The sequence below is a fragment of the Oncorhynchus gorbuscha genome, linkage group LG22 (genome assembly GCF_021184085.1).
Source record: "Oncorhynchus gorbuscha isolate QuinsamMale2020 ecotype Even-year linkage group LG22, OgorEven_v1.0, whole genome shotgun sequence".
NCBI classification, from domain to species: domain Eukaryota; kingdom Metazoa; phylum Chordata; class Actinopteri; order Salmoniformes; family Salmonidae; genus Oncorhynchus; species Oncorhynchus gorbuscha.
Genome location: NC_060194.1, coordinates 43370283 through 43398278, shown reverse-complemented (window position 1 = coordinate 43398278; position 27996 = coordinate 43370283). Strand labels below are relative to the sequence as shown.

The following is a 27996-nucleotide window of genomic DNA, read 5'->3' as shown; positions in this document are numbered from 1 at the left end:
CCAGAGATTTTGGCCAGAGATGTAATGCCCAAGGTATGTAAGTGAAGTCAAGGGAAATATACTATACTGTCCACACCGTATGTTTCAAACAGAGTTTCATTTAGTTGAACTGTGAAGATGTACATTGTTGCTTTACTGTAAACTCAGACCAGAGAGAGACATCAAAAGAAAGAGAGGGGGAAAGAGAAAGAGAGAAGGAAAGAGAGAGAGAGAGAAATAGAGAGACAGAGTTGTGTTAAAACCCTCCCTCTACAGGAGTGTGCCGCTGTCTTTCTACTCAGAGTCGTTCAGCCATGGAGTGTGGCTGATGAAACCCCTCCTTTCTCAGCCTCCTCCTCCTCCTCCTCCTCCTCCTTCTCCTCACTTGGCGGAGGATTCCCTGACTGGCTCTAACCAGGCTGCGTTTAATTGACGAGTGCCAGGCTGTAGTCGCCGAGCGAGGAGGATTAATGAGCTTAGAAAGCTCTGACGTACTGACATTGACGACAGAAACACAGAGAACTGGATCTCAGGTGGAGGAGAGAGACAGAGGTGACATTCAGGTACAGGCGACTGTGTGAGAGAATGAGATAGAGTGAGAAACAGCACTGAGACTCAGAGAGTGAAAGGTGTAAAAATAGGAGAAGGGGAAGGGAGGTAACGAGAAAAGGAGGAGGAGAGGAGGGGAAGGAAACGGGAAATGGACAACCAAGTTAGTGAGAGAGACGGGAAGCCTTCAGCAGCAGATGAGACTGAGGAACGAAACGAGGGAGAGGTAGAGAGAAGGAGAGAGAGTGAGAGAGCGAGAGAGCGGGGAGGGAGGTGGAGAAGAAGGGGCCCCCGAGCAGGAGAGAGGGCTGCAGGGTGAAGAAAGAGTGGGAGAAAAGTTGGAAAAGTAAGAGAGGGGTCAGGGGAAAGAAAGGAAAGAGAAAAGGAGAGAAAGAGAAACAACAGGAAGACTAAAGGGGGAGGGGCGTCGTAGGTTAAAAAAAGAGGCAAAGCTGAAGAAAAGTGTGTTGGGGGGGGGCGCGTTTGCGGTGGAGTCAGTCGTAGTTAGATGAGGAAAACAGTTAGAGTGAATGACTAGGTTGGAGTTAGAGAACAGCAGGGAGGAGAAGGAAACCAGTTGTGTTTTTAAAGGTATTTTCCACAGCAGTCAGCCTCTATTCCGGACGGACCGTTTTAATTCTGAAATGTACTCAGACAGCACACGGACGGGAGACTATGGACTCATTCATCAAAACAATAACGACTACTGCTACTGCCGCCACGGTGTCCATTACGGACCCATATGCCCAGACCATCCAGACCACCCAGCATCACTGGACCTCAGGGAAGACTTCCAGCTTCCTCCTTTCCCTGTGGAGACCGAGGATATAGAGTCTGGACTAGAGAACGGTGAGAGAAGTGGAGGAGGAAGAGGTGGTGGAAGAGGAGATGGAGGAAGAGGTGGAGGAGGAGGAGGAGGAGGAGGCAGACAAGAAGGTGAAGGCAGAGGAGGAGGAGGAGTAGGTGGTGGAAGAGGAGATGGAGGAAGAGGTGGAGGAGGAGGAGGAGGCAGACAAGAAGGTGAAGGTAGAGGAGGAGGTGAAGGCAGAGGAGGTGGAGGAGGAGGAGGCATTGAAGCTGAAGCTGGTCACACTCACAGGGCCCCACAGAGGAGGCCAGTGTTCACAGGGCAGGGTCAGAATGCCCAACCTCAGCCAGACCTATTTAGCCCTAGCCAAACCTATGAATACAACCCTGCCCAGTGGAGCTGGCCAATGGAGCCCTCAGGCCCTGGTCTGAGACACTATTCCCCTGTGAGAGAACAATGTGGCTGTGTGGGACAGGGTGGAGGTGACGCTGTTGGGACGGCGACCGGGACACACCCCTTCAACAGCAGCAGACATGCGTCAGCCTTGTCACTCCTGGCGGACCCAGAGCCGGCATACAGACAGACTAGCTACAACTACGATCCAGAGGGGCGCAGGCAGGCTAGTTATGGAGCGGAAGAGCAGATCTGGGGTCAGTCAAAACACAGACAGGCCAGCTGCAGTTACAGTACAGAAGACAAACCGATACGCAGGCAGGCTAGTTATGGAGTGGAAGAACAGATCTGGGGTCAGTCAAAACACAGACAGGCCAGCTGCAGCTACAGTTTGAGGCTAGAAAGACAGACTAGCTACGGTCCACAGGAACTACACAGACAGGCTAGCTACAGCTACAGTCCAGAAGACAAGCCAATACACGGACAGACTAGCTACTGTCCAGAAGAACAGGTCTGGGATCAGTCGAAACACAGACAGGCTAGTTATAGTCCAGAAGACAAACCGATACACGGACAGACTAGCTACGGTCCAGAAGACAAGATCTGGGATCAGCCGAAACACAGACAGGCTAGTTATAGTCCAGAAGACAAACCGATACACGGACAGACTAGCTACTGTCCAGAAGAACAGGTCTGGGATCAGCCGAAACACAGACAGGCTAGCTACAGTTACAGTACAGAAAGGCAGGACTGGAGATTTACTGCTGGTTGTCAACACAATCATTTGGACAGGTGTGTACCACTGGAACAAGGACATTTACACTCCCACATGCCAAATGGATGCTGTGGCATTGGTGGTCCAAGTCCCAGGTCTGTGTCCTCTCAGGGCAGGGGAGATAGAGCTAACCACCAGGAGAGGACTACTAGATTAAAGGCTGGAGGAGTTGGAGGTGAGCAAGGAGAAGACGGCTGTAATGGACAACATGTCCCTGCTGGCTCTAGCTCTGAGGGTTTGGTCAGGAAGAAGCAGGGTTTGGTCTGGAAGAACCAGGGTTTGCTCCGGAAGAAGGAGGGTTCAGTCAGGGAGAAGGAGGGTTCGGTCCTGGAGAACCAGAATTTGATCCGGGAGAATGAATGTGCGGTCCATGAGAACCGCGGTTCAACCCAGGAGAACCAGGGTTCGATCTGGGAGAAGGAGGATTCAGTCCAGGGGAAGAAGGGTTCGGTCCAGGAGAAGGAGGTTTCAGTCAGGGAGAAGAAGGGTTCTGTCCTGGAGAACCAGGGTTCGATCCAGGAGAAGGAGGTTTCAGTCCAGGCGAAGAAGGGTTCGGTCCTGGAGAACCAGGGTTCGATCCGGGAGAAGGAGGTTTCAGTCCGGACGAAGGAGGGTTCTGTCTGTGAGCAGATCAGACAGGTGGTGTCAGACCTGGAGGGGGTCCTGGGTGGTCTCAAACAAGTCCACGTGGAGATGAAGGAGGTAAGAAGCCTCTACTGTATGTTAACCTACAGTGAGCCTGGTCCCAAATCTGTATGTGTTTTAGCCAACTCTGACTGTTGTAGTAATTTTTATTTTATTGAACATGTATTTATCTAGACAAATCAGATAAGAACAAATTATTATTTACAATGACGGCCTACCCCGGCCAAACCCTCCCCTAACTCGGACGACGCTGGGCCAATTGTGCTCCACCCTATGGGACTCCCGATCACGATCTGTTGTGATACAGCCAGGGATCGAACCCGGGTCTGTAGGGACGCCTCTAGCACTGCGCCACTTGTACCTTGGCTAGCCTCGCGAGCCACACTACATAACGCATGTTTATGTAAGCTTGGAAGTTCAGTGTGGCTCGCGAGGCTAACTAGTTATGCTAGTCAACCAGTCATGCTGTTCATGTAGTCTGAGAAGTTGACTGAAGCAAAAAAGCTGATGAATCAATAGAAAATGGAATTAAATGGACAGTACTCCATTGAGCTTTGATAATTCATTACTTTACCCTGCATAAATGCAATGAATGATTGAGGCATATCAGTCTGAGTTCTGTCCATATCTAATTTTCTATGGAGTGTACTTAGGGGATCATACAACCAATTTTAAGGACAAGTTTTGGAGTGAGTGAGGAAGAAACCATCAAGTCAATAATCTCTCTGGTCCAGTGGTACCACTTTAATGGAATGGCAGCTGCAGTATCAGTAATCAGGTTAATTTCAGTATATAATAAGATGTATTTAATTCTTGATTTCCATCTATTTTCTCTTTTTATTAGTTGTCATAAACATCCATGAATTGAAAAACGACTAGATGTACATTATTGCACGAGATTTCAGTTCAGCATTTCAGCCACGTTTTCAAATGTATTGATTTTTTCTAAACAGGCAAAGTTCCGTGTTATAACTAAAAAGGAAAGGGTTGCTATTTTATAATAGTGCCTATGATGAATGTTATGACAACAATAGTCAGAGGAGATGGCTGAAACGCACACAGTGATCTAAGGACGAGGTCATGTTTTGCCTTGAGTCCATGTATATGTTTCAGCATGCTTTACGTTAACATTTGAAGTAAAGCAGATACTGATGGACCTATGAGTGTCCTCTTTCTGTTTATGGGCAATTCCACGGTAACAGTTATGATGCTCAGACTCAGATGATTCTTCACTTTAAAATGTCAAACATAAAACAATGAAAACACATTTACTTGAAGAACTGTGCAGATGCCAAGTTTGGAAACAAAATGACGGTTTGTGCTGTACTTGCTGTCATTCTGTTACCAAACTTGGCATCTGCACAGTTCTTCAAATAAATGTGTTTCCATTGGTTTTTGTTTGGCACACTGTACATTATAAAGGGACAAATCTGAGTCACAGCATTATTCTGTTACGGTGGAATAGCCTTCATCCATTCAGCTCTGGAGAAAAAAAGAATGATGCAGGCTGATATGGAAGGAGATACTGTGGCACTGCTCATAATATGATTCATTTCTCGCAGTTGCATTGATTGAACGCGATTCACATCGACCGTTTGGCTTAAAACCTGCTGCTGGAATTGATAGACACAAGAAGCACATTAAAGAGCCTGTCTTGAGACAGGTTCTTAACTATGCTTAGCTTTAATGGTGTCAATATGCAATTTGCATATAATATCCTGTAAATTGTAAAACATTGTGAATGGCTCAATTGAGACTTGCGTTGTAAAAGAGACATGGTCCAGTATAACATAATGTTGTATAATGTATTAATATACTGTAGTAATGTAGTATAATGTAGTGGTAACAAATGTAGTAATGTAGTATGATGTATTAATATACTGTAGTAATGTAGTGTAATGTATCAATATACTGTAGTAATGTAGTATAATCTATTAATATACTGTAGTAATGTAGTATAATGTACTAATATACTGTAGTAATGTAGTATAATGTATTAATATACTGTAGTAATGTAGTATAATGTATTAATATACTGTAGTAATGTAGTATAATGTATTAATATACTGTAGTAATGTAGTATAATGTATTAATATACTGTAGTAATGTAGTATAATGTATTAATATACTGTAGTAATGTAGTATAATGTATTAATATACTGTAGTAATGTAGTATAATGTATTAATATACTGTAGTAATGTAGTATAATGTATTAATATACTGTAGTAATGTAGTATAAAGTACTAATATACTGTAGTAATGTAGTATAATGTACTAATATACTGTAGTAATGTAGTATAATGTATTAATATACTGTAGTAATGTAGTATAATGTATTAATATACTGTAGTAATGTAGTATAATGTATTAATATACTGTAGTAATGTAGTATAATGTATTAATATACTGTAGTAATGTAGTATAATGTATTAATATACTGTAGTAATGTAGTATAATGTATTAATATACTGTAGTAATGTAGTATAATGTACTAATATACTGTAGTAATGTAGTATAATGTACTAATATACTGTAGTAATGTAGTATAATGTACTAATATACTGTAGTAATGTAGTATAATGTATTAATATACTGTAGTAATGTAGTATAATATATTAATATACTGTAGTAATGTAGTATAATGTATTAATATACTGTAGTAATGTAGTATAATGTATTAATATACTGTAGTAATGTAGTATAATGTATTAATATACTGTAGTAATGTAGTATAATGTATTAATATACTGTAGTAATGTAGTATAATGCATTAATATACTGTAGTAATGTAGTATAATGCATTAATATACTGTAGTAATGTAGTATAATGTATTAATATACTGTAGTAATGTAGTATAATGTATTAATATACTGTAGTAATGTAGTATAATGTATTAATATACTGTAGTAATGTAGTATAATGTATTAATATACTGTAGTAATGTAGTATAATGTATTAATATACTGTAGTAATGTAGTATAATGTATTAATATACTGTAGTAATGTAGTATAATGCAGTAATATACTCTAGTAAGTACGGGTTAATCGACAAGGGGCTATGGAAAATAATGAATGACGTGGAAGGAGTAAACACAACGTGTAGCGGAATAGAATGAACCTTCCACAGAGTTACATTATTTTCCAGAGATCGCATTGAGCCTCGAGTTGAGATTATCCCTTTTATACCTTGTATAATTGAACACATTTGCCACTAGAAATGTGTTTGTCTGCAGGTAGAAATGTGTTCAAGTAGATAACTGACTAGATAATGTAGTATAAAGTCTGTTTGTTTAGTTAATATACTGTAGAATGCCAATCAGTATAATGTATAAATGTACTGGTAATATACTTTAGTAATGTAGTATAATGTATTAATATACTTTAGTAATGTAGTATAATGTATTAATAACCTGTAGTAATGTAGTATAATGCAGTAATATACTTTAGTAATATAGTATAATGTATTAATAACCTGTAGTAATGTAGTATAATATATTAATATACTGTAGTAATGTAGAATATGTAGTGGTAACGAAAGTAGTAATGTAGTATAATGTATTAATATACTGTAGTAATGTAGAATAATGGTAATGAAAGTAGTAATGTAGTATAATGTATTAATATACTGTAGTAATCTAGTATAATGTATAATGTATAATAATATACTGTAGTAATGTAGTATAATGCATTAATATACTGTAGTAATGTAGTATAATATATTAATATACTGTAGTAATGTAGAATATGTAGTGGTAACGAAAGTAGTAATGTAGTATAATGTATTAATATACTGTAGTAATGTAGAATATGTAGTGGTAATGAAAGTAGTAATGTAGTATAATGTATTAATATACTGTAGTAATCTAGTATAATGCATTAATATACTGTAGTAATGTAGAATATGTAGTGGTAATGAAAGTAGTAATGTAGTATAATGTATTAATATACTGTAGTAATGTAGTATAATGCATTAATATACTGTAGTAATGTAGTATAATGTATTAATATAGTGGTAATAATGTACTGTAGTATAGTGGTAACGAATGTACTATGTAGTATAATGTTTTAATATACACAGTTGATTATGACAGACAGGAGAATATTAATGATATAGGCTGAATGTACAATAATAGTAATGTACAATAATGTATTAATATACTTTAGTAATGTATTATAATATTGTGGTAACTAATGTAGTAATGTATAATGCAATGGTAACTAATGTAGTATGTAGTATAATGTATTCATGTACTGTAGTAATGTAGTATAATGTATAATATACTGTAGTAATGTAGTATAATGTATTAATATACTGTAGTAATTTAGAATATGTAATGTAGTAATGTAATGTATTAATATACTGTAGTAATGTAGTATAATGCATTAATATACTGTAGTAATGTAGAATATGTAGTGATAATGAAAGTAGTAATGTAGTATAATGTATTAATATACTGTAGTAATGTAGTATAATGCATTAATATACTGTTGTAATGTAGAATAGGTAGTGGTAATGAAAGTAAATGTAGTATAATATACTTTAGTAATGTAGTATAATGTATTAATAACCTGTAGTAATGTAGTATAATGTATTAATATACTGTAGTAATGTAGTATAATGTATTAATATACTGTAGTAATGTAGTATAATGTATTAATATACTGTAGTAATGTAGTATAATGTATTAATATACTGTAGTAATGTAGTATAATGTATTAATATACTGTAGTAATGTAGTATAATGTATTAATATACTGTAGTAATGTAGTATAATGTATTAATATACTGTAGTAATGTAGTATAATGTATTAATATACTGTAGTAATGTAGTATAATGTATTAATATACTGTAGTAATGTAGTATAATGCATTAATATACTGTTGTAATGTAGAATAGGTAGTGGTAATGAAAGTAGTAATGTAGTATAATATATTAATATACTGTAGTAATGTAGTATAATGTATTAATATACTGTAGTAATGTAGTATAATGTATTAATATACTGTAGTAATGTAGTATAATGTATTAATATACTGTAGTAATGTAGTATAATGTATTAATATACTGTAGTAATGTATTAATATAATGTATTAATATATACTGTAGTAATGTAGTATAATGTATTAATATACTGTAGTAATGTAGTATAATGTATTAATATACTGTAGTAATGTAGTATAATGTATTAATATACTGTAGTAATGTAGTATAATGTATTAATATACTGTAGTAATGTAGTATAATGTATTAATATACTGTAGTAATGTAGTATAATGTATTAATATACTGTAGTAATGTAGTATAATGTATTAATATACTGTAGTAATGTAGTATAATGTATTAATATACTGTAGTAATGTAGTATAATGTATTAATATACTGTAGTAATGTAGTATAATGTATTAATATACTGTAGTAATGTAGTATAATGTATTAATATACTGTAGTAATGTAGTATAATGTATTAATATACTGTAGTAATGTAGTATAATGTACTAATATACTGTAGTAATGTAGTATAATGTATTCATATACTGTAGTAATGTAGTATAATGTATTCATATACTGTAGTAATGTAGTATAATGTATTAATATACTGTAGTAATGTAGTATAATGTATTAATATACTGTAGTAATGTAGTATAATGTACTAATATACTGTAGTAATGTAGTATAATGTATTAATATACTGTAGTAATGTAGTATAATGTATTAATATACTGTAGTAATGTAGTATAATGTATTAATATACTGTAGTAATGTAGTATAATGTATTAATATACTGTAGTAATGTAGTATAATGTACTAATATACTGTAGTAATGTAGTATAATGTATTAATATACTGTAGTAATGTAGTATAATGTATTAATATACTGTAGTAATGTAGTATAATGTATTAATATACTGTAGTAATGTAGTATAATGTATTAATATACTGTAGTAATGTAGTATAATGCAGTAATATACTCTAGTAAGTACGGGTTAATCGACAAGGGGCTATGGAAAATAATGAATGACGTGGAAGGAGTGAAACACAACGTGCTAGCGGAATAGAATGAACCTTCCACAGAGTTACATTATTTTCCAGAGATCGCATTGAGCCTCGAGTTGAGATTATCCCTTTTATACCTTGGCTATAATTGAACACATTTGCCACTAGAAATGTGTTTGTCTGCAGGTAGAAATGTGTTCAAGTAGATAACACGTTGACTAGATAGCTAGATACAGTCGTTGATAGCTAAACTAGCAAGTCTGTTTGTTTAGTTAAGCATAAATAACGCATGCTCTAGAATGCCATTCAAGCCAATCAGAAACATGGTATAATGTAATACAATGTACTGGTAACTTATGTAGTATAATATATTAATATACTTTAGTAATGTAGCATAATGTATTAATATACTTTAGTAATGTAGTATAATGTATTAATATACTTTAGTAATGTAGTATAATGTATTAATAACCTGTAGTAATGTAGTATAATGCAGTAATATACTTTAGTAATGTAGTATAATGTATTAATATACTTTAGTAATGTAGTATAATGTATTAATATACTTTAGTAATGTAGTATAATGTATTAATAACCTGTAGTAATGTAGTATAATGCAGTAATATACTTTAGTAATGTAGTATAATGTATTAATAACCTGTAGTAATGTAGTATAATGCAGTAATATACTTTAGTAATGTAGTATAATGTATTAATAACCTGTAGTAATGTAGTATAATGCAGTAATATACTTTAGTAATGTAGTATAATGTATTAATAACCTGTTGTAATGTAGTATAATGCAGTAATATACTTTAGTAATGTAGTATAATGTATTAATAACCTGTGGTAATGTAGTATAATGCAGTAATATACTTTAGTAATGTAGTAATATACTGTAGTAATGGAATATATTGACTCACTGTACTGTCTAGTAGGTGGTCCGACAGATGTATTGTCTGACAGCTAACAAAATAATTCTGTTCTAAAATATAATAAATTATACATTGTCAAACAAAATCTAAAATCTCATGACTCTTAAAAAACATATAGTATATGGTGACTATGTTTATTGATTCTGGGTTGTCCTTTAGGTGGTCCAACAGATAGATCGTCTGACAGCTAACATTGACCTGGAAGAGGAAGAGGGATCATGTAACAAGTCCCCTAGTCGTGGTGACGGTCACCTCAACCCCAGAGACTGTAAAGGTGGTGACAGTCACCCCAACCCCAGAGATTGTAAAGGTGGTGACAGTCACCCCAACCCCAGAGACTGTAAAGGTGGTCACAGTCACCCCAACCCCAGAGACTGTAAAGGTGGTGACAGTCACCCCAACCCCAGAGACTGTAAAGGTGGTGACAGTCACCCCAACCCCAGAGACTGTAAAGGTGGTGACGGTCAACTCAACCCCAGAGACTATAAAGGTGGTGACGGTCACCCCAACCTCAGAGACTGTAAAGGTGGTGACAGTCACCCCAACTCCAGAGACTGTAAAGGAGTCCTGATGTTCAACCAGGGAGACCAGAGACCACACTACAGAGACATGGACCGTATCGTCAACCAGAAGACTACTAGGGTCCAGGTACACACCAACTGGACTGGTACAGGGGACCTGGTCCACAACCATAAGACTCCTGGGAACCATGGACCACAGTGCAACGACATGGATCATACTGTCACCATACATGACCCTCCTCCCGACCCCAGAGACGTCCCTGGGGTCCTGGTGTACAGACAGAAGACGAATGGAGATCAGGGAGTCTCCCTACTGTACAGACAACCTGACCATACTGTCACCATACATGACCCTCCTCCCGACCCCAGAGACGTCCCTGGGGTCCTGGTGTACAGACAGAAGACTAATGGAGATCAGGGAGTCTCCCTACTGTACAGACAACCTGACCATACTGTCACCATAGGAACTAACTCCATGTCTCCTGTCCTCACCGCATCTGTCATCAAGACCAACCGGGTTGGGGTCACAGCCCTGAGCCCCATGGGCCCTCTGAGCACCTCCAAAGACCCCAAACAGGACAGACGGGGGCTCAACGGACACCCTCCTCTACCCGGTCCAGGTAGAGAACTGAACCATGTGGCCCCCCAGACCCCCCCAGAGCTAGAAATGACCCCCTCCCTACCCCTGCCCCTATGGACTCAACTGTCTGACCATAAAGCCATGGTCGGATACAGTGTCCCCACTCTTAGGATCCAGAAATCTCCACTGTACCCCCGCCACAACGGACGGGTGGAGAGGCTCAGTAAGAGTCCGGCTCAACCAACCTACCCTGCCCACCCAGCACTGCCGGTCCTGCCCCACCTGGCCCAGCCATCCTACCCTACCCACCCTACCCACCCAACCCTCCCTGCCCTGCCTCCCAGTGACTTGAAGACACCTCCCTACAGCATGGTATGAGGGGACAGCCTCACTGCCATGGGAGCCTGGAACATATAATACAAGGACAGAACTACACTGATAAGTAGTCTGAGAAGGAAAGCTTGCGGTAAGTGTGTGTGTGTGTGTGTGTGTGTGTGTGTGTGTGTGTGTGTGTGTGTGTGTGTGTGTGTGTGTGTGTGTGTGTGTGTGTGTGTGTGTGTGTGTGTGTGTGTGTGTGTGTGTGTGTGTGTGTGTGTGTGTGTGTGTGTGTGTGTGTGTGTGTGTCTGCTAATGCTCATGTCACGAGTTCCTTCCTAGCAGTTCTTAGTCATGACTTCAGAGAAATAGAGAATTACATTTACACAGATTGACTCGTGGTTTACACAACCTGACTGCTGATGACGTGCGCGTCATGGTAGTATAACAGTTTGATTATACAAAAATAACATTTCAGCAGCCATATCTGTGAAGATGCAAGATGACTGTGTGTGTGTGTGTGTATCTGTGTGTCTGTGTGTTTCTGTGTCTGTTTGTCTGTGTGTTTGTTTGTCTGTGTATCTGTGTGTCTGTGTGTTTCTGTGTGTGTCTGAATCTGTTTGTCTGTGTGTTTGTGTGTCTGTTTGTCTGTGTGTTTGTGTGTCTGTTTATCTGTGTGTGTCTGAATCTGTTTGTCTGTGTGTTTGTGTGTGTGTCTGTTTGTCTGTGTGTGTGTGTATCTGTGTGTCTGTGTGTGTCTGTGTGTGTCTGAATCTATTTGTCTGTGTGTTTGTGTGTCTGTTTGTCCGTGTATTTGTTTGTCTGTGTGTTTGTGTGTCTGTTTGTCTGTATGTGTATCTGTTTGTCTATGTGTGTGTCTGTGTGTTTCTGTGTGTCTGTGTGTGTCTGAATCTGTTTGTCTGTGTGTGTGTGTCTCTGTTTGTCTGTGTGTGTGTGTCTGTGTGTGTCTCTGTTTGTGTGTGTCTGTGTGTCTCTGTTTGTCTGTGTGAGTCTCTATTTGTCTGTGTGTGTCTGTGTCTCTATTTGTCTGTGTGTGTGTCTGTGTGTGTGTGTGTCTCTATTTGTCTGTGTGTGTGTCTGTGTGTGTCTGTCTGTGTGTGTGTGTCTGTGTGTGTCTGTGTGTGTCTGTGTGTTTATTTGTTTGTCTGCTGATGTTTATGTCACATTAGTTTCTACTTCTTGCTATAACTTAGTCATGCTGTCTTCAGAGAAATGGAAAGTTTAAAAAAAGAGTTTAATCATTTATTGTAATGAGACACCAACCATCTGGGATAGATATTGGATACAACTGCCGCTAGTCTACCCTCTCTTTCGGTAAGTATTTATAGGATAACAGACATGACTATCTATCTGAGTCATTGGCAGGACTACAAAATAACTCCCCCACTCGTTTCTCCAGTTAGGACAAGATAGCGCCGACAGACACGGTCGCACTGTTTCCAGTTCCTAGCCAACTTTGCAGTATTTTTTTGTTGCATGTGTTACTTCTTACATTACTTGTTCTTGTATTATTACCTACAGGGAAATAACGTTTGGATATTAGATTGATGGTCACTCACCAGATATTTGAGCAGATATCAGACTTCAAATCAAATGTTATTGGTCACATGCACACGGTTAGCAGAAGTTAATGCGAGTGTAGCGAAATGCTTGTGCTTCTAGTTCCGACAATGCAGTAATAACCAACGAGTAATCTAACCTAAGGAATGAAAGGATATGTACATAAAGATATATGAATGAGTGATGGTACAGAGCGGCATAGGCAAGATGCAGTAGATGGTATAGAGTACAGTATATACATATGAGATGAGTAATGTAGGGTATGTAAACATTATATGAAGTGGCATTGTTTAAAGTGGCTAAAGTGCACCAATTTTTACATTATTGAAATGGCTGGAGTTGAGTCAGTGTGTTGGCAGCAGCCACTCAATGTTAGTGGTGGCTGTTTAACAGTCTGATGGCCTTGAGATAGAAGCTGTTTTTCAGTCTCTCAGTCCCTGCTTTGATGCACCTGTACTGACCTCGTCTTCTGGATGATAGTTGATTGTTGTCCCTGATGATTTTTATGGCCTTCCTGTGACATCGGGTGGTGTCCTGGAGGGCAGGTAGTTTGCCCCCGGTGATGCGTTGTGTAGACCTCACTACCCTCTGGAGAGCCTTACGGTTGTGGGCGTAGCAGTTGCCGTACCAGGCGATGATACAGCCCGACAGGATGCTCTCGATTGTGCATCTGTAAGAGATTGTGAGTGCTTTTGGTGACAAGCCAAATTTCTTCAGCCTCCTGAGGTTGAAGAGGCACTGCTGCACCTTCTTCACCACACTGTCTGTGTGGGTGGACCAATTCAGTTTGTCGTTGATGTGTACACTGAGGAACTTACTACTTACTACCCTCTCCACTACTGTCCCGTCGATGTGGATAGGGCGGTGCTCCCTCTGCTGTTTCCTGGAGTGTACGATCATCTCCTTTGTTTTTTTGACGTTGAGTGTGAGGTTGTTTGAACTTTCAGAGGTAGCTCTATTCATCGGAGAAGACGAAGAAGAAGTCTGAGATAGACTCAGGCGGTGTATGACTCGCTAACGGTCAGTCGACCAGTCGAATAGAGTCGACGAGCTCAGGGCAAAGATCTCCGTCCAGAGAGATATCAGAGACTGTAACGTACTCTGTTTATACAGTGCCGTTGGAAAGTATTCAGACCCCTTTCCACATTTTGTTTGGTTACAGCCTTATTATAAAATTGATTAAATAGCTTTTTTCCCCTCAATCTACACACAATACCCAATAATGACAAAGCAAAAACAGGTTTTTATAAAAAAGAAAAAACTTAAATACTATATTTACATAATTATTCAGACCCTTTTCTCAATAATTTGTTAAAGCACCTTTGGCAGCGATGACAGCATTGAGTGTTCTTGGGTATGACGCTACAAGCTTGGTACACCTGTATTTCTGGAGTTTCTCCCATTCTTCTCTGCAGATCCTCTCAAGCTCTGTCAGGTTGGGATGGTGAGCGTTTCTGAACAGCTATTTTCAGGTCTCTCCAGAGATGTTCGATCAGGTGTAAGACCGGGCTCTGGCTGGGCCACTCAAGCACATCGGAGACCTGTCCTGAAGCCTCTCCTGTGTCGTCTTGGCTGTGTACTTAGGGTTGTTGTCCTTTTGGAAGGTGAACCTTTGGCCCAGTCTGAAGTCCTGAGTGCTCTGGAGTAACTTTTCATCAAGGATCTCTCGGTACTTTGCTCCATTCACCTTTGCCTCGATCCTGACTAGTCTCCCAGTTCCTGCCACTGAAAAACATCCCCACAGCATGATTCTGCCACCACCATGCTTCACCGTAAGAATGGTGCCAGGTTTGCTCCAGACGTGACGCTTGGCATTCAGGCCAAAGAGTTCCATCTTTGTTTCCTCAGATCAGATAATCTTGTTTCTCATGGTCTGATAGTCTTTAGGTGCCTTTTGGCAAACTCCAAGTGGGCTGTCATGTGCCGTTAATTGAGAAGTGACTTCTGTCTGGCCACTAGTCTACCATAAAGGCCTGATTGGTGGAGTGCTGCAGAGATGGTTGTCCTTCTGTAAGGTTCTCCCATGTCCACAGAGGAACTCTAGAGCTCTGTCAGAGTGACCGTCAGTTATTGGTCACCTCCCTGACCAAGACCCTTCTCCCACGATTGCTCAGTTTGGCCAGGCGGCCAGCTTTAGGAAGGGTCTTGGTGGTTCCAAACTTCTTCCACTTAAGAATGATGGAGGCATCGGGTCTCCCGAATGGCAGAGTAGTCTAAGGCACATCGCAGTGCTAGCTGTGTCACTAGAGATCCTGGTTAGAGTCCAGGCTCTGTAGCAGGCGGCCGCGACTGGGAGACCCATGGGTCGGCGCACAAATGTCCCAGTGTCGTTAGTGGAGGGTTTGGCCGGCAGAGATGTTCTTGTCCCATCGAGCACTAGCGACTTCAGTGGCGGGCAGGGTGCACTAAGCTCAGGGTCCTGGGTCTGAACACCTCCCTGTGCAACTGGGTCATGGACTCCTGACGGGCCCCCCCCCCCCAGGTGGTGAAGGTAAAGCAACAACACCTCCGCCACGCTGATCCTCAACACATGGGCCCCACAGGGGTGGGTGCTCAGCCCCCCTTTATACTCCCTGGTCACCCACACACGTCTCCAACTCAATCATCAAGTTTGTTGATGACATAACAGCGGTAGGCCTGATTACCAACAACAATGAGACGGCCTACAGGGAAGAGATCAAAGCCCTGGTGGAGTAGTGCCAGGAAAATAAGTCTCCGTCAATGGTAACAAAACGAAGGCTCTGAATGAGGACTACAGGAGACAGCAGAGACAGACACTCCCCCATCCACATCAAAAGTGAAGAGGCGACAGAGTTCCTCTGTCCAGTGTCTTTTGCCCATCTTAATCTCTTATTTTTATTGGCCAGTCTGAGATAATGCTTTTTCTTTGCAACTCTGCCTAGAAGGCCAGCATCCCGGAGTCGCCTCTTCACTGTTGATGTTAAGACTGGTGTTTTGCAGGTACTATTTAATGAAGTTGCCAATTGACGACTTGTGAGGCGTCTGTTTATCAAACTAGACACTCTAATGTACTTGTCCTCTTGCTCATGTAACAGTATAACTTTAGACCGTCCCCTCGCCCATACCCGGGCGCGAACCAGGGACCCTCTGCACACAGCCACAACTGACACCCACAAAGTATCATTACCCATCGCTCCACAAAAGCCGCGGACCTTGCAGAGCAAGGGGAACTACTACTTCAAGGTCTCAGAGCAAGTGACGTCACCGATTGAAACACTATTTAGCGTGCACCACCGCTAACTAAGCTAGCCGTTACACTCACCCCCCTTTTGACCTCCTCCTTTTTCCGCAGCAACCAGTGATCCGGGTCACGGCACCAATGTAACAGTATAACTTGAGACCGTCCCCTCGCCCATACCCGGGCGCGAACCAGGGACACTCTGCACACAGCAACAACAGTCACCCACGAAGCATCTTTACCCATCGCTCCACAAAAGCCGCGGCCCTTGCAGAGCAAGGGGAACTACTACTTCAATGTCTCAGAGCAAGTGACGTCACCGATTGAAACGCTATTTAGCGCGCACCACCGCTAACTAAGCTAGCCGTTTCACATCCGTTACACTCAGTTGTGCACCGGGGCCTCCCACTCCTCTTTCTATTCTGGTTAGAGCCAGTTTATGCCTTTCTGTGAAGGGAGTGGTACACATCATTGTACGAGATCTTCAGTTTCTTGGCAATTTCTTGCATTGAATAGCCTTGATTTTTCAGAACAAGAATAGACTGACGAGTTTCAGAGGAAAGTTATTTGTTTCTAGCCATTCAGAGCCTGTAATCAAACCCACAAATGCTGATGCTCCAGATACTCAACTGGTCTAAAGAAGGCCAGTTTTATTGCTTCTTTAATCAGCACGACAGTTTTCAGCTGTGCTAACATAATTGCAAAAGGGTTTTCTAATGATCAATTAGTCTTTTAAAACAGTAAACTTGTATTAGCTCACACGACGTGCCATTGGAACACAGGAGTGATGGCTGCTGATAATGGGCCTCTGTACACCGGTGTAAACATTCCTTTAAAAATCATCTGTTTCCAGATACAATAGTTATTTACAACATTATTAACAATGTCTACACTGTATTTCTGATCAATTTGCTGCTATTTTAATGGACCAAATTTTTTATTTTCTTTCAAATTCAAGGACATTTCTATGTGACTCCAAATGTTTTCAACGGTGGTGTATGTCAATATATACAATGGCAAGAAAAAGTATGTGAACCCTTTGGAATTACCCAGATTTATGCATAAATTGGTCATCAAATTGGATCTGAACTTCATCTAACTCATTATCCTTTGGGGTTCACATACTTTTTTGTTGTTGTTTTTTTGTGTGAATTTTTCCCCGTTTTCTCCCCAATTGTTTGTTAGTAGCTACTATCTTGTCTCATCGCTACAACTTCCGTACGGGTGTAACAGAATAACTTTACGTCCGTCCCCTCGCGCGAACCAGGGACCTTCTGCACACATCGACTCACTCCCCTTTTGACCTCCTCCTTTTTCCGCAGCAACCAGTGATCCGGGTCACGGCACCAATGTAACAGTATAACTTGAGACCATCCCCTCGCCCATACCCGGGCGCGAACCAGGGACACTCTGCACACAGCAACAACAGTCACCCACGAAGCATCTTTACCCATCGCTCCAGAAAAGCCGCGGCCCTTGCAGAGCAAGGGGAACTACTACTTCAAGGTCTCAGAGCAAGTGACGTAACCGATTGAAACGCTATATAGCGCACACCGCTAACTAAGCTAGCCGTTTCACATCCGTTACACGGGCTCGGGAGAGACGAAGGTTGAAAGACATGTGTCCTCCGATACACAACCCAACCAAGCCGCATTGCTTCTTAACACAGCGCGCATCCAACCCGGAAGCCAGCCGCACCAATGTGTCGGAGGAAACACCATGCACCTGGCAACCTTGGTTAGCGAGCACTGCGCCCGGCCCGCCACAGGAGTCGCTGGTGCGCGATGAGACAAGGATATCCCTAGCGGCCAAACCCTCCCTAAAAATGCTAGGCCAATTGTGCATCGCCCCACAGACCTCAGAGTCTCTGGTGGCACAGCCCTTAACCACTGCGCCACCTGGGAGGCCACCACATACTTTTTCCAACCTACACTGTGAATGTTTAAATGATATCTTCAATATAGAAAAGAAAAATGCAATCATTTGTGTGTTCTTAGTTTAAGCACAATATGTTTGTCTATTTTTGATGAAGTTAAAATCAAATTTGATGACCAATTTATGCATAAATCCAGGCAATTCCAAAGGGTTCACATACTTTTTCTTGCCACTGTATATATACATTGCTCATTTTGATAATTTGTATTTTTTTCTTCTAGATTATGTGTGTATTGTTTTTATATTTATTATTACTTTTGTATTAATGCACCATTAACATTATAAACACAAGCATTTAGCAAGGTATTACTGCACAGTTAGCATTGAAAACACAAGCATTTAGCTAGGTATTACTGCACCGTTAACATTAGAAAAACAAGAATTTAGCTAGGTATTACTGCACTGCTAGAGCTTGTAGAAACAGAAGCATTTAGCTAGGTATTACTGCACTGCTAGAGCTTGTAGAAACAGAAGCATTTAGCTAGGTATTACTGCACTGTTAGAGCTAGTAGAAACAGAAGCATTTAGCTAGGCATTACTGCACTGTTAAAGCTAGTAGAAACAGAAGCATTTAGCTAGGTATTACTGCACTGTTAGAGCTAGAAACACAAGCATTTAGCTAGGTATTACTGCAGCGCTAGAGCTAGTAGAAACAAGCATTTAGCTAGGTATTACTGCACTGCTAGAGCTAGTAGAAACAGAAGCATTTAGCTAGGTATTACTGTGCTAGAGCTAGTAGAAACAGAAGCATTTAGCTAGGTATTACTGCACTGTTAGAGCTAGAAACACAAGCATTTAGCTAGGTATTACTGCACTGTTAGAGCTAGAAACACAAGCATTCAGCTAGTGGTCCTTCTGTAGCTCAGTTGGTAGAGCATGGCGCTTGTAACGCCAGGGTAGTGGGTTCGATCCCGGGACCACCCATAGGTATTACTGCAAATGGCTGTTAGAGCTAGAAACACAAGCATTCAGCTAGGTATTACTGCAGTGCTAGAGCTAGTAGAAACAGAAGCATTTAGCTAGGTATTACTGCACTGCTAGAGCTAGTGGAAACAGAAGAATTTAGTTAGGTATTACTGCACTGTTAGAGCTAGAAACACAAGCATTTAGCTAGGTATTACTGCACTGCTAGAGCTAGAAACACAAGCATTTAGCTAGATATTACTGCACTGTTAGAGCTAGAAACACAAGCATTTAGCTAGGTATTACTGCACTGCTAGAGCTTGAAACACAAGCATTTAGCTAGGTATTACTGCACTGTTAGAGCTAGAAACACAAGCATTTAGCTAGGTATTACTGCACTGTTAGAGCTAGTAGAAACACAAGCATTTATCCAGGCATTACTGCACTGTTAGAGCTAGAAACACAAGCATTTAGCAAGGCATTACTGCACTGTTAGAGCTAGAAACACATGCATTTATCTAGGCATTTACTGCACTGCTAGAGCTAGAAACACAAGCATTTCGCACACCTGTGATAAGTTCTGAAAGTCTATGTTCGCAACTAATAGACTTTGATTTGATTTAAAGTTTTGAATATGTCAAAAATGGCACCCTATTCCCTTTTTAGTGCACTATTTTTGACCAGGGCCATTGTGCTGTAGTCCAAATTAGTACACTATATAGGGAAAAGTTTGCAATTTGGCAGGCAGTCTTTGTGTCATTCACAGAGGTCACATTTGTGAAGATAGTGATCTATTTGACAACAATCAAACATCACTAATTAAATCATTCTTGCCATTTCAATTAATTGAAGTTATAGAAGTCTCAAAAGTTTTACCTCACAATTGAGAAAAAGGACAAATTATAAAGAGAGGATGTTCCCGTTTGTGTGAAATACCTCCCTCTTGTGCAGAATATGTGTAACTGCAATATTGTTTTTTCTGGCTTGTGCCTAATTTCTGTGAATTGGGCCAAGCACAATCTGGTTTTAATTATCAAGCCTTTGGACAGATGCCAGAGCAGAGTGAGGCAAACCAAAACGTTAGCTTGTTATATTTCAAATGTTCCCATAAACATGAGCACTTCTAGTCATCGTTCAAACATGGCGAGAGCCAAGGCCCGCGGGACTATAGCGAACCACTCCCATAGAGAACGCCTGTGGGGTCTATAGCGAACTCCTCCCAGAAAGAAAAGGCCTGTGACTTCATGTTAAAGCTTTCAAAATAGGCTTTGAAATATCGTAGAAGTATATTAATTCTGTGCAGATATCGTTTATGGTAAGTCACTTGTAACGACGCAATTGTGATTTAATTTTATGACCGTGTATTTGGTGTATTCTGAAAACGCAGTCTGTTTAGACTATTATCAGTTGAAAAAGGCTACAGTGAAAATATAAGTAATTCCATTGATTTTCTTCTCTATTATGTCTTCTCTATTCTTCCCTGCTGTTTTATCCTCTTCTCTCCTATTTCTCTCCTGTTTTCTCCTGCTTTCTCCTGTTCTCTCCTCTTCTCTCCTCTTATCTCCTCTTCTCTCTTGTTCTGTCCTGTTCTCTCTTGTTCTCTCCTGTTCTCTTCTCTCATATTCTCTCCTCTCATCTTCTCTCCTGTTCTCACCTGTTTTCTCCTGTTCTCTCCCCTTCTCTCCCCTTCTCTCATCTTCTCTCCTGTTCTCACCTGTTTTCTCCTGTTCTCTCATCTTCTCTCCCTTCTCTCATCTTTTCTCCTTCTCTCATCTTCTCTCCTGTTCTCCATCTTCTCTCCTGTTCTCTCCTGTTCTCTGCCTTCTCTCATCTTCTCTCCCCTTCTCTCATCTTCTCTCCCCTTCTCTCATCTTGTCTCCTGTTCTCTCCTTTTCTCTCTGTTCTCTCCCCTTCTCTCCTCTTCTCTCCTGTTATGTGGTTTCTATATGTTTGATGAGTTTGATTCCATTCCATTAATTCCATTCCAGCCATTACAATGAGCCTGTCCTCCTATGGCTCCTCCCATCAGCCTCCACTGATAGGCACAACCTTTTTCCATGGCTCATCCAGCTACAGTAGCAAGGCTGAATGAGTCATGATAACCCAAGGACACATAGCTAACTCATGAGTTAATCCTCCTTCACTTCATCTATTCTAAAGTATAAACTGGGTGGTTCAAGACCTGAATGCTGATTGGGTGACAGCCGTGGTATATCAGACCTTATACCACGGGTATGACAAAACAGTTATTTTAATGCTCAAATTACATTGGTAACCAGTTTATAATAGCAATAAGGCACCTCAGGGGTTTGGGCATTGGGCAAATATACCACGGCTAAGGGCTGTGTCCAGGCACTCTGTGTTGTGCCGTGCAGGGGAACAGCCCTTTGCTGTATATTGGCCATATACAACACCCCCTTGAAAATATTACTACATTAAGACTGAAAAGTACAGAAAGTCACCCAGTAAAATACTACTTGAGTAAAAGTATAAAAGTATTTGGTTTTAAATATTCTTTAGTATCAAAACAAAGTAATTTCTAAAATATACTTAAGTATCAAAAGTAAAATTAAAGTAAAAGTACAATAATAAATCATTTCAAATGTCTTATGTTATTAAGCAAAGCAGACGGCACCATTATCTTGTTTTACAAATGTACGGATAGCCAGGGGCACACTCCAACACTCAGACATTATTTACAAAATATGCATTTGTGTTTAGTGAGTCCGCCAGAACATTTGCAGTAGGGATGACCACGTGTTCTTAATTTCACAATTTTCCTGTTCTGCTATTAAGCATTCAAAATGTAATGAGTACTTTGGGTTGTCAGGGAAAATGTATGGAGTAAAAAGTACAATATTTTCTTTCGGAATGTAGTGAAGTAAAAGTAAAAGTTGTCAAAAATATAAATAGTAGAGTAAAGTACAAATACCCCAAAAAACGACTTAAGTAGTACTTTAAAGTACTTTTACTTACAGTTTTTCTCAATTTCTAAAACACTATTTCTGAAACATTGCTCAATTTCCTGAAAACATTAAACACAAAACCTCATCTTCAAGCACTATTTACATAACCTCTGACTCCTCTTGCAAAACGAAACATTCGCCTCAAAACAGTTTCAATCATAAACAAAGTGATCAAAATGATATACACTCTCAAGCATTCAGTAAACAATACACCGAAAAATAGAAAACACATTGTTCAAAACAAACAATTCTCCGGGAGAAGTACGTTTTTAATCTAAAAGAATATTCATATTTTTCCGTCATTGTCTTTTGATGAACGAAAACATGTTCTATCATAGTAGCTCAAAATTGATCAGAAATTACTACTCTGCTTTGCTCTTTGCAATTTGTTTTTTGTTCTTCCTCCTCCTTGTACCCCTATTTTTACAGTAAATGTACCCTGCATCTCACAAACTGGTCCTTTGTCTCTGTGATACTGTAATTCTTGTTCTTTGTTGATATGAACCTGCAACCAGTCAAAATCTATTGAGCAGTCAGTACTGTTAATAAATGGAAAGCACAATGTTCAGGGCCATACAAGTCATCCGTTGTACAGTATACAGCCTCCAATGCACTGTACTACAGTATCCATTCTCAGACTTTCTCCTTCCCACCTTCAACAACCTATTTGCTCTCTGAACTGGCTTATATTGGTTGTGTCGCATCATTTGAAACAGGTTAAATCAATTTTGAGTGGTTGTGTTCAATCAATGACATATGTTCTCTATTTGTATTTGATTGTTGCCACTTGTGTTACCAGTATGGATGACATGTGCATTAGAGTACAGAATGTGTTTTGAGAATGAGAATGTGTTTAGAGTTTTGCTGAAAAGTCTAAGTGAGATCTGCAAATTGTGTTTTACCATGTGAACTGGTTTAAGGTATTGACAACAGACTGCATAATTAGCTAAATGAGTCCAGGTAACTGAGAACTTTGTTCAGCCAATGGATTTGAGTGTTTTAGCGATTGAGAAAAAGTGTAAGTGCTTTACACCACTGCCCCAAACCTTCTGGGGAGATGCTGTTGATGCGTCATTTAGCCGAACAGTTTACATCATTCATTGAAATGACCATTGACCATGGGTTGTACATACTTCAGATTAAATGCTGTGTTTTTCTCTTCCTCAGGAGCCCTGACATGGTGAAGAGATGTCAGTCAGTGGTGGACACAGTCAGTGGTGGACACGGTCAGTGGTGGACACGGTCAGAGCTCGCCCTGAAGAGGGGGCTATTTCCAAGGGAAAACGCTCCAGACAAACAGGAGGGGAATTCCACATGAAAGCCAGCGATGCACAGGCCTTGAGACGCACAGTATGAAGCAAGCACTTCGACATACATGAACATGTATGTGTGGTGTCTGGGGGGGTTGGCAAAAACTCAAGACATCAAAAACTGACTGTGTCACATTTCTTACCTTTGTGTATGAAATAAAGATAGCAGTGACCTAATAATTGGTATTAATATTGATTTGAAATGTTTTATGTTCTGTTCTGGCCCCCGTTGCGTGTTTCCACTCTCCTTAGCTGTCTTTATTCCATGGTATTCTGTGTCTAAACGGCCTTTTCTGCACCTGAAATGACAAGTTATTCCCTAAATAGGTCCCTATGGGTCCTGATCAACAGTAGTGGACTAAATAAGGAATAGGGTGTCCTTTAAAACCCTGTCTTTATGATATGGATCAAACTACTGCATGTTGGAATCGTCTGCAGGTAGGCCTGCTACTCTCTCTGTCTCTCTGTTTATTAAAAATCGTGTCTGAGAGTTTCACCATTTCTCTCCCAGAGCCCCTACAGATAGGATGAGACACCCCTCTGTCTATGGCTGCGTTTACACAGGCAGCACAATTCTGTTACTTTTTCCACTAATTGTTATTTTTGACCAATCACATCAGATCTTTTCACATCAAATATATTTTTCTGAGTTGATCTGATTGGTCAAAACACCAATTTGTGAAGAAAAAAAAAAGATACGAATTGGGCTGCCTGTGTAAACGCAGCTCTGTTTCCTCACCACAGAACAGCTCTGTTTCTCCTCTTTCCTCTGTTGACCTCAAGCCCAGTTTCCTCCCCTCACTCTCGTCTCCTCCACCCTTACTGCAGAACAGCTCTCTTTCTCCTCCTCAAGCCCGGTTTCCTCCCCTCACTCTCGTCTCCTCCACCCTCACTGCAGAACAGCTCTCTTTCTCCTCCTCAAGCCCGGTTTCCTCCCATCTCCTCCACCCTCACTGCAGAACAGCCCTCTTTCTCCTCCTCAATCCCGGTTGACTGATAACCAATGTACTGAGTCTGTACCACTACAAACTGTTAGAGAGACTTTATCACAGTGTTACGTAATTCCGGACGGATTCTTGCTTGCTTGAACACCAATAATTCAGATACACATGAAAACATGAAATGAGCCAGGGAATCGGTAGAACATCACTCAGAGATGCACAAAAAACAGTATAACATTCAAAATGGGGTGAACCTTTCCTTTTAGCAAAATCTGAATAAAATGTTTGAAATCTTCCAATTACTAAGAAACCATCTCTCATCGTATTCATTGGTTACGCCTGTTTGGGAATGAATGCTCTCATATTTCAAAGTTGTTTGACTGTTCTACTTTTCTAATGTTTTTAGGAACTGTTTTCCCACCAACGCACGATTAGGTGTGTGAAGACAGGCTCAGTTCAGAATGAAAAGAAAAGCTTGTCTTCAAAAGCCCAGCTCTACTCAGAGAGTATGTCTGCAGTACAGTGTTGGATGTTGGATGTGCTGAATCTAGTGAACACCACAGACATATAAAGCACCCCCCGCCCCCGCCCCCGTGGGCTTTGAACGAGTAGCTCGGCTTTGACCTTTCAGCCAAGGCTGTCTGCATATATCTCCTCTATTCATTTCATCAGCCACATGACACTAGCTGGGAGGCTGCTGCCTGTTGGCTGTGTCTCCTCTGTAAACAGTGAAAGACTGGTATGTCTGGAACCAAGAACAATACTACGAGACGAACGTCGCACGATTCCTCATGTACACTACATACTGTAGGGACTAGGAATAGGGTACCATTTGGGACTTTCTCTATAACAGCTAACTGACGTCTGCTGGACTGTTGGTTGCATCCAGCCAAAACGAACACCGGAGTAGACTGGATATCAGGATACCCTGCCGGAGCTGTTAATACTGCAGATGTGGATGAACGGGAGGAATCATTACTTACTGTTGGCTGGGTCTGGTGTCTGGGGAGCTTCCAACCAGGGGAAAAGTACAGCTTCCTGGGTAGTTAGATCTGTCTGTATGTCTGTCTCTGGCACTCTGTCTGTACACCAGCCCACATCACTGCACGACACATAACATTGGCAGTACAGTACAGTGTTTCTAAACCATTTCTGTACCAGTGACCGGTCGAGACATGGTCCTCCTCTTTTTGTTAATCAGCTCATGTTTAAAACACAACATGTAAAACCAACACTGGAGATACAACTCACCACTATAACTGTTCCTCTGGAGATACAACTCACCACTATAACTGTTCCTCTGGAGATACAACTCACCACTATAACTGTTCCTCTGGAGATACAACTCACCACTATAACTGTTCCTCTGTCTGGAAATACAACTCACCACTATAACTGGTCCTCTGGAGATACAACTCACCACTATAACTGTTCCTCTGTCTGGAGATACAACTCACCACTATAACTGTTCCTCTGTCTGGAGATACTACTCACTACTATAACTGGTCCTCTGGAGATACAACTCACCACTATAACTGTTCCTCTGTCTGGAGATACAACTCACCACTATAACTGTTCCTCTGTCTGGAGATACAACTCACCACTATAACTGGTCCTCTGGAGATACAACTCACCACTATAACTGTTCCTCTGTCTGGAGATACAACTCACCACTATAACTGTTCCTCTGTCTGGAAATACAACTCACCACTATAACTGTTCCTCTGTCTGGAGATACAACTCACCACTATAACTGTTCCTCTGTCTGGAGATACAACTCACCACTATAACTGTTCCTCTGTCTGGAGATACAACTCACCACTATAACTGGTCCTCTGGAGATACAACTCACCACTATAACTGTTCCTATGGCATAAAGTAATGAAGTCATGACAAAGTAATGACATCATCAAAAGTTTAAACATGTTTAAAAACGGTGATTTTTAAACACTATGAGACTCACAATGATGTGGGGAGCAAGGAAATTCCATCCTTCTGGATACTAAAAAAAAAAAAATCACTGCTTGTGCCTTCCCAAATGGTAAAGCGGTCTCAGGCACTGCATCGCCGTGTAGAAATGTCAATACAGTCTGGGGTGCGATCCCAAGCTGTGTCCCAACCGACCGTGACTGAGAGTCCCATAGTGCGGTGAACAATTAGCCCAGCGTTTTTCCTGGTTGGCGGATGGTTTGGCCGAGGGGCTTTAATTGGCTCATTGTGCTCTAGTGACTCCTTGTGGTGGGCCGGGAGCCTGCAAGCTGACCTCGGTTTTTTCCTCCAATACATTGGTGCAGCTGGCTTCCAGGTTAAGCAAGCATGTGTTAAAAGCAGCGTGGCTTGGCGGTCTTGTTCAGAGTACGCGCAACTCAACCTTCACCTCTCCCGAGCACGTTGGGGAGTTATAGCAATGAGAAAGGATGGCAATTGGTTCTCACAAAATTGGGGAGAAAAAGAGGGTCAATTATAAAATACTTTTTTTTTTAAACAACATCAAAACCCCTACGTTTTACATTTAATCCTACCCTGTGATGTCACAGAGCACTTTTTAACTACAGGTCATATAAACAGACACTGGTATTGTGCTGGAGATAATGAATATGAGGTTGAAAAGTGGTGGAATTGCCATTTGGCCCTTATATGTTATAAAAACCAAGCTAACGACTTAGAGCCTGTCATATGTGTTTCCTTAAATCAGCACCTACCCTAAGTGTTCATTACTATTACAGGAGTCCAGTCTATCATATTGTGCTGAATTATCACCTACCCTATTAATCACTATTACAGGGCTCCAGACTAACATGTTCCCCTGAATCATCACCTACCCTAAGTGTTCATTACTATTACAGGGCTCCAGACTAACATGTAGCCCTGAATCATCACCTGCCCTAAGTGTTCATCACTATTACGGGGCTCCAGACTAACATGTACCCCTGAATCATCACCAGCCCTAAGTGTTCATTACTATTACAGGGCTCCAGACTAACATGTTCCCCTGAATCATCACCTACCCTAAGTGTTCATTAAATCAAGACTAACATGTATTTGTCACATGCATTACCAAATACATGTACAAGTGTAGACACTTTACTGGGTAAGACTAACATGTACTTTTTAAGTGGGGTGGTCCAGACTAACATGTAGCCCTAATCATCACCTGTGGTTAGACTATTGGGCTCCAGACTAACAGCAGGCCCTAGCCTAGTGGTTAGAACATGTTCCCCTGAATCATCACCTACCCTAAGTGTTCATTAAATCAAATCAAACTTTATTTGTCACATGCGCCAAATACAACAAGGGTAGACCTTACTGTGTAATGTTTACTTACTTTTTTGGGGTGGTAGGTAGCCTAGTGGTTAGAGCGTTGGGCCAGTAACCAGCAGGTAGCCTAGTGGTTAGAGCGTTGGGCCAGTAACCAGCAGGTAGCCTAGTGGTTAGAGCGTTGGGCCAGTAACCAGCAGGTAGCCTAGTGGTTAGAGCGTTGGGCCAGTAACCAGCAGGTAGCCTAGTGGTTAGAGCGTTGGGCCAGTAACCAGCAGGTAGCCTAGTGGTTAGAGAGTTGGGCCAGTAACCAGCAGGTAGCCTAGTGGTTAGAGCGTTGGGCCAGTAACCAGCAGGTAGCCTAGTGGTTAGAGCATTGGGCCAGTAACCAGCAGGTAGCCTAGT

General features: G+C 40.9%; 1 protein-coding gene across 1 annotated transcript; it reads left to right on the top strand.

The window, feature by feature from the left end:
• Positions 1 to 1517: 1517 nt before the first annotated feature.
• LOC124010135 lies at positions 1518 to 24633 on the top strand. Its single transcript, XM_046322501.1, has 3 exons — positions 1518 to 3206; positions 10242 to 11649; positions 23250 to 24633. Exons 1-2 carry the CDS (start codon positions 1743 to 1745, stop codon positions 11559 to 11561), a joined length of 2784 nt encoding a protein of 927 aa, XP_046178457.1. The 5' UTR covers positions 1518 to 1742; the 3' UTR covers positions 11562 to 11649; positions 23250 to 24633.
• The last annotated feature ends 3363 nt before the right edge of the window (positions 24634 to 27996 follow it).

Coding starts and splice junctions, on each gene's coding strand:
- LOC124010135 (XM_046322501.1), top strand. CDS start 1,743: ATGGAGCCCTCAGGCCCTGGTCTGAGACACTATTCCCCTGTGAGAGAA. Junction 3,207..10,241: donor TCCACGTGGAGATGAAGGAG/GTAAGAAGCCTC, acceptor GTTGTCCTTTAG/GTGGTCCAACAGATAGATCG.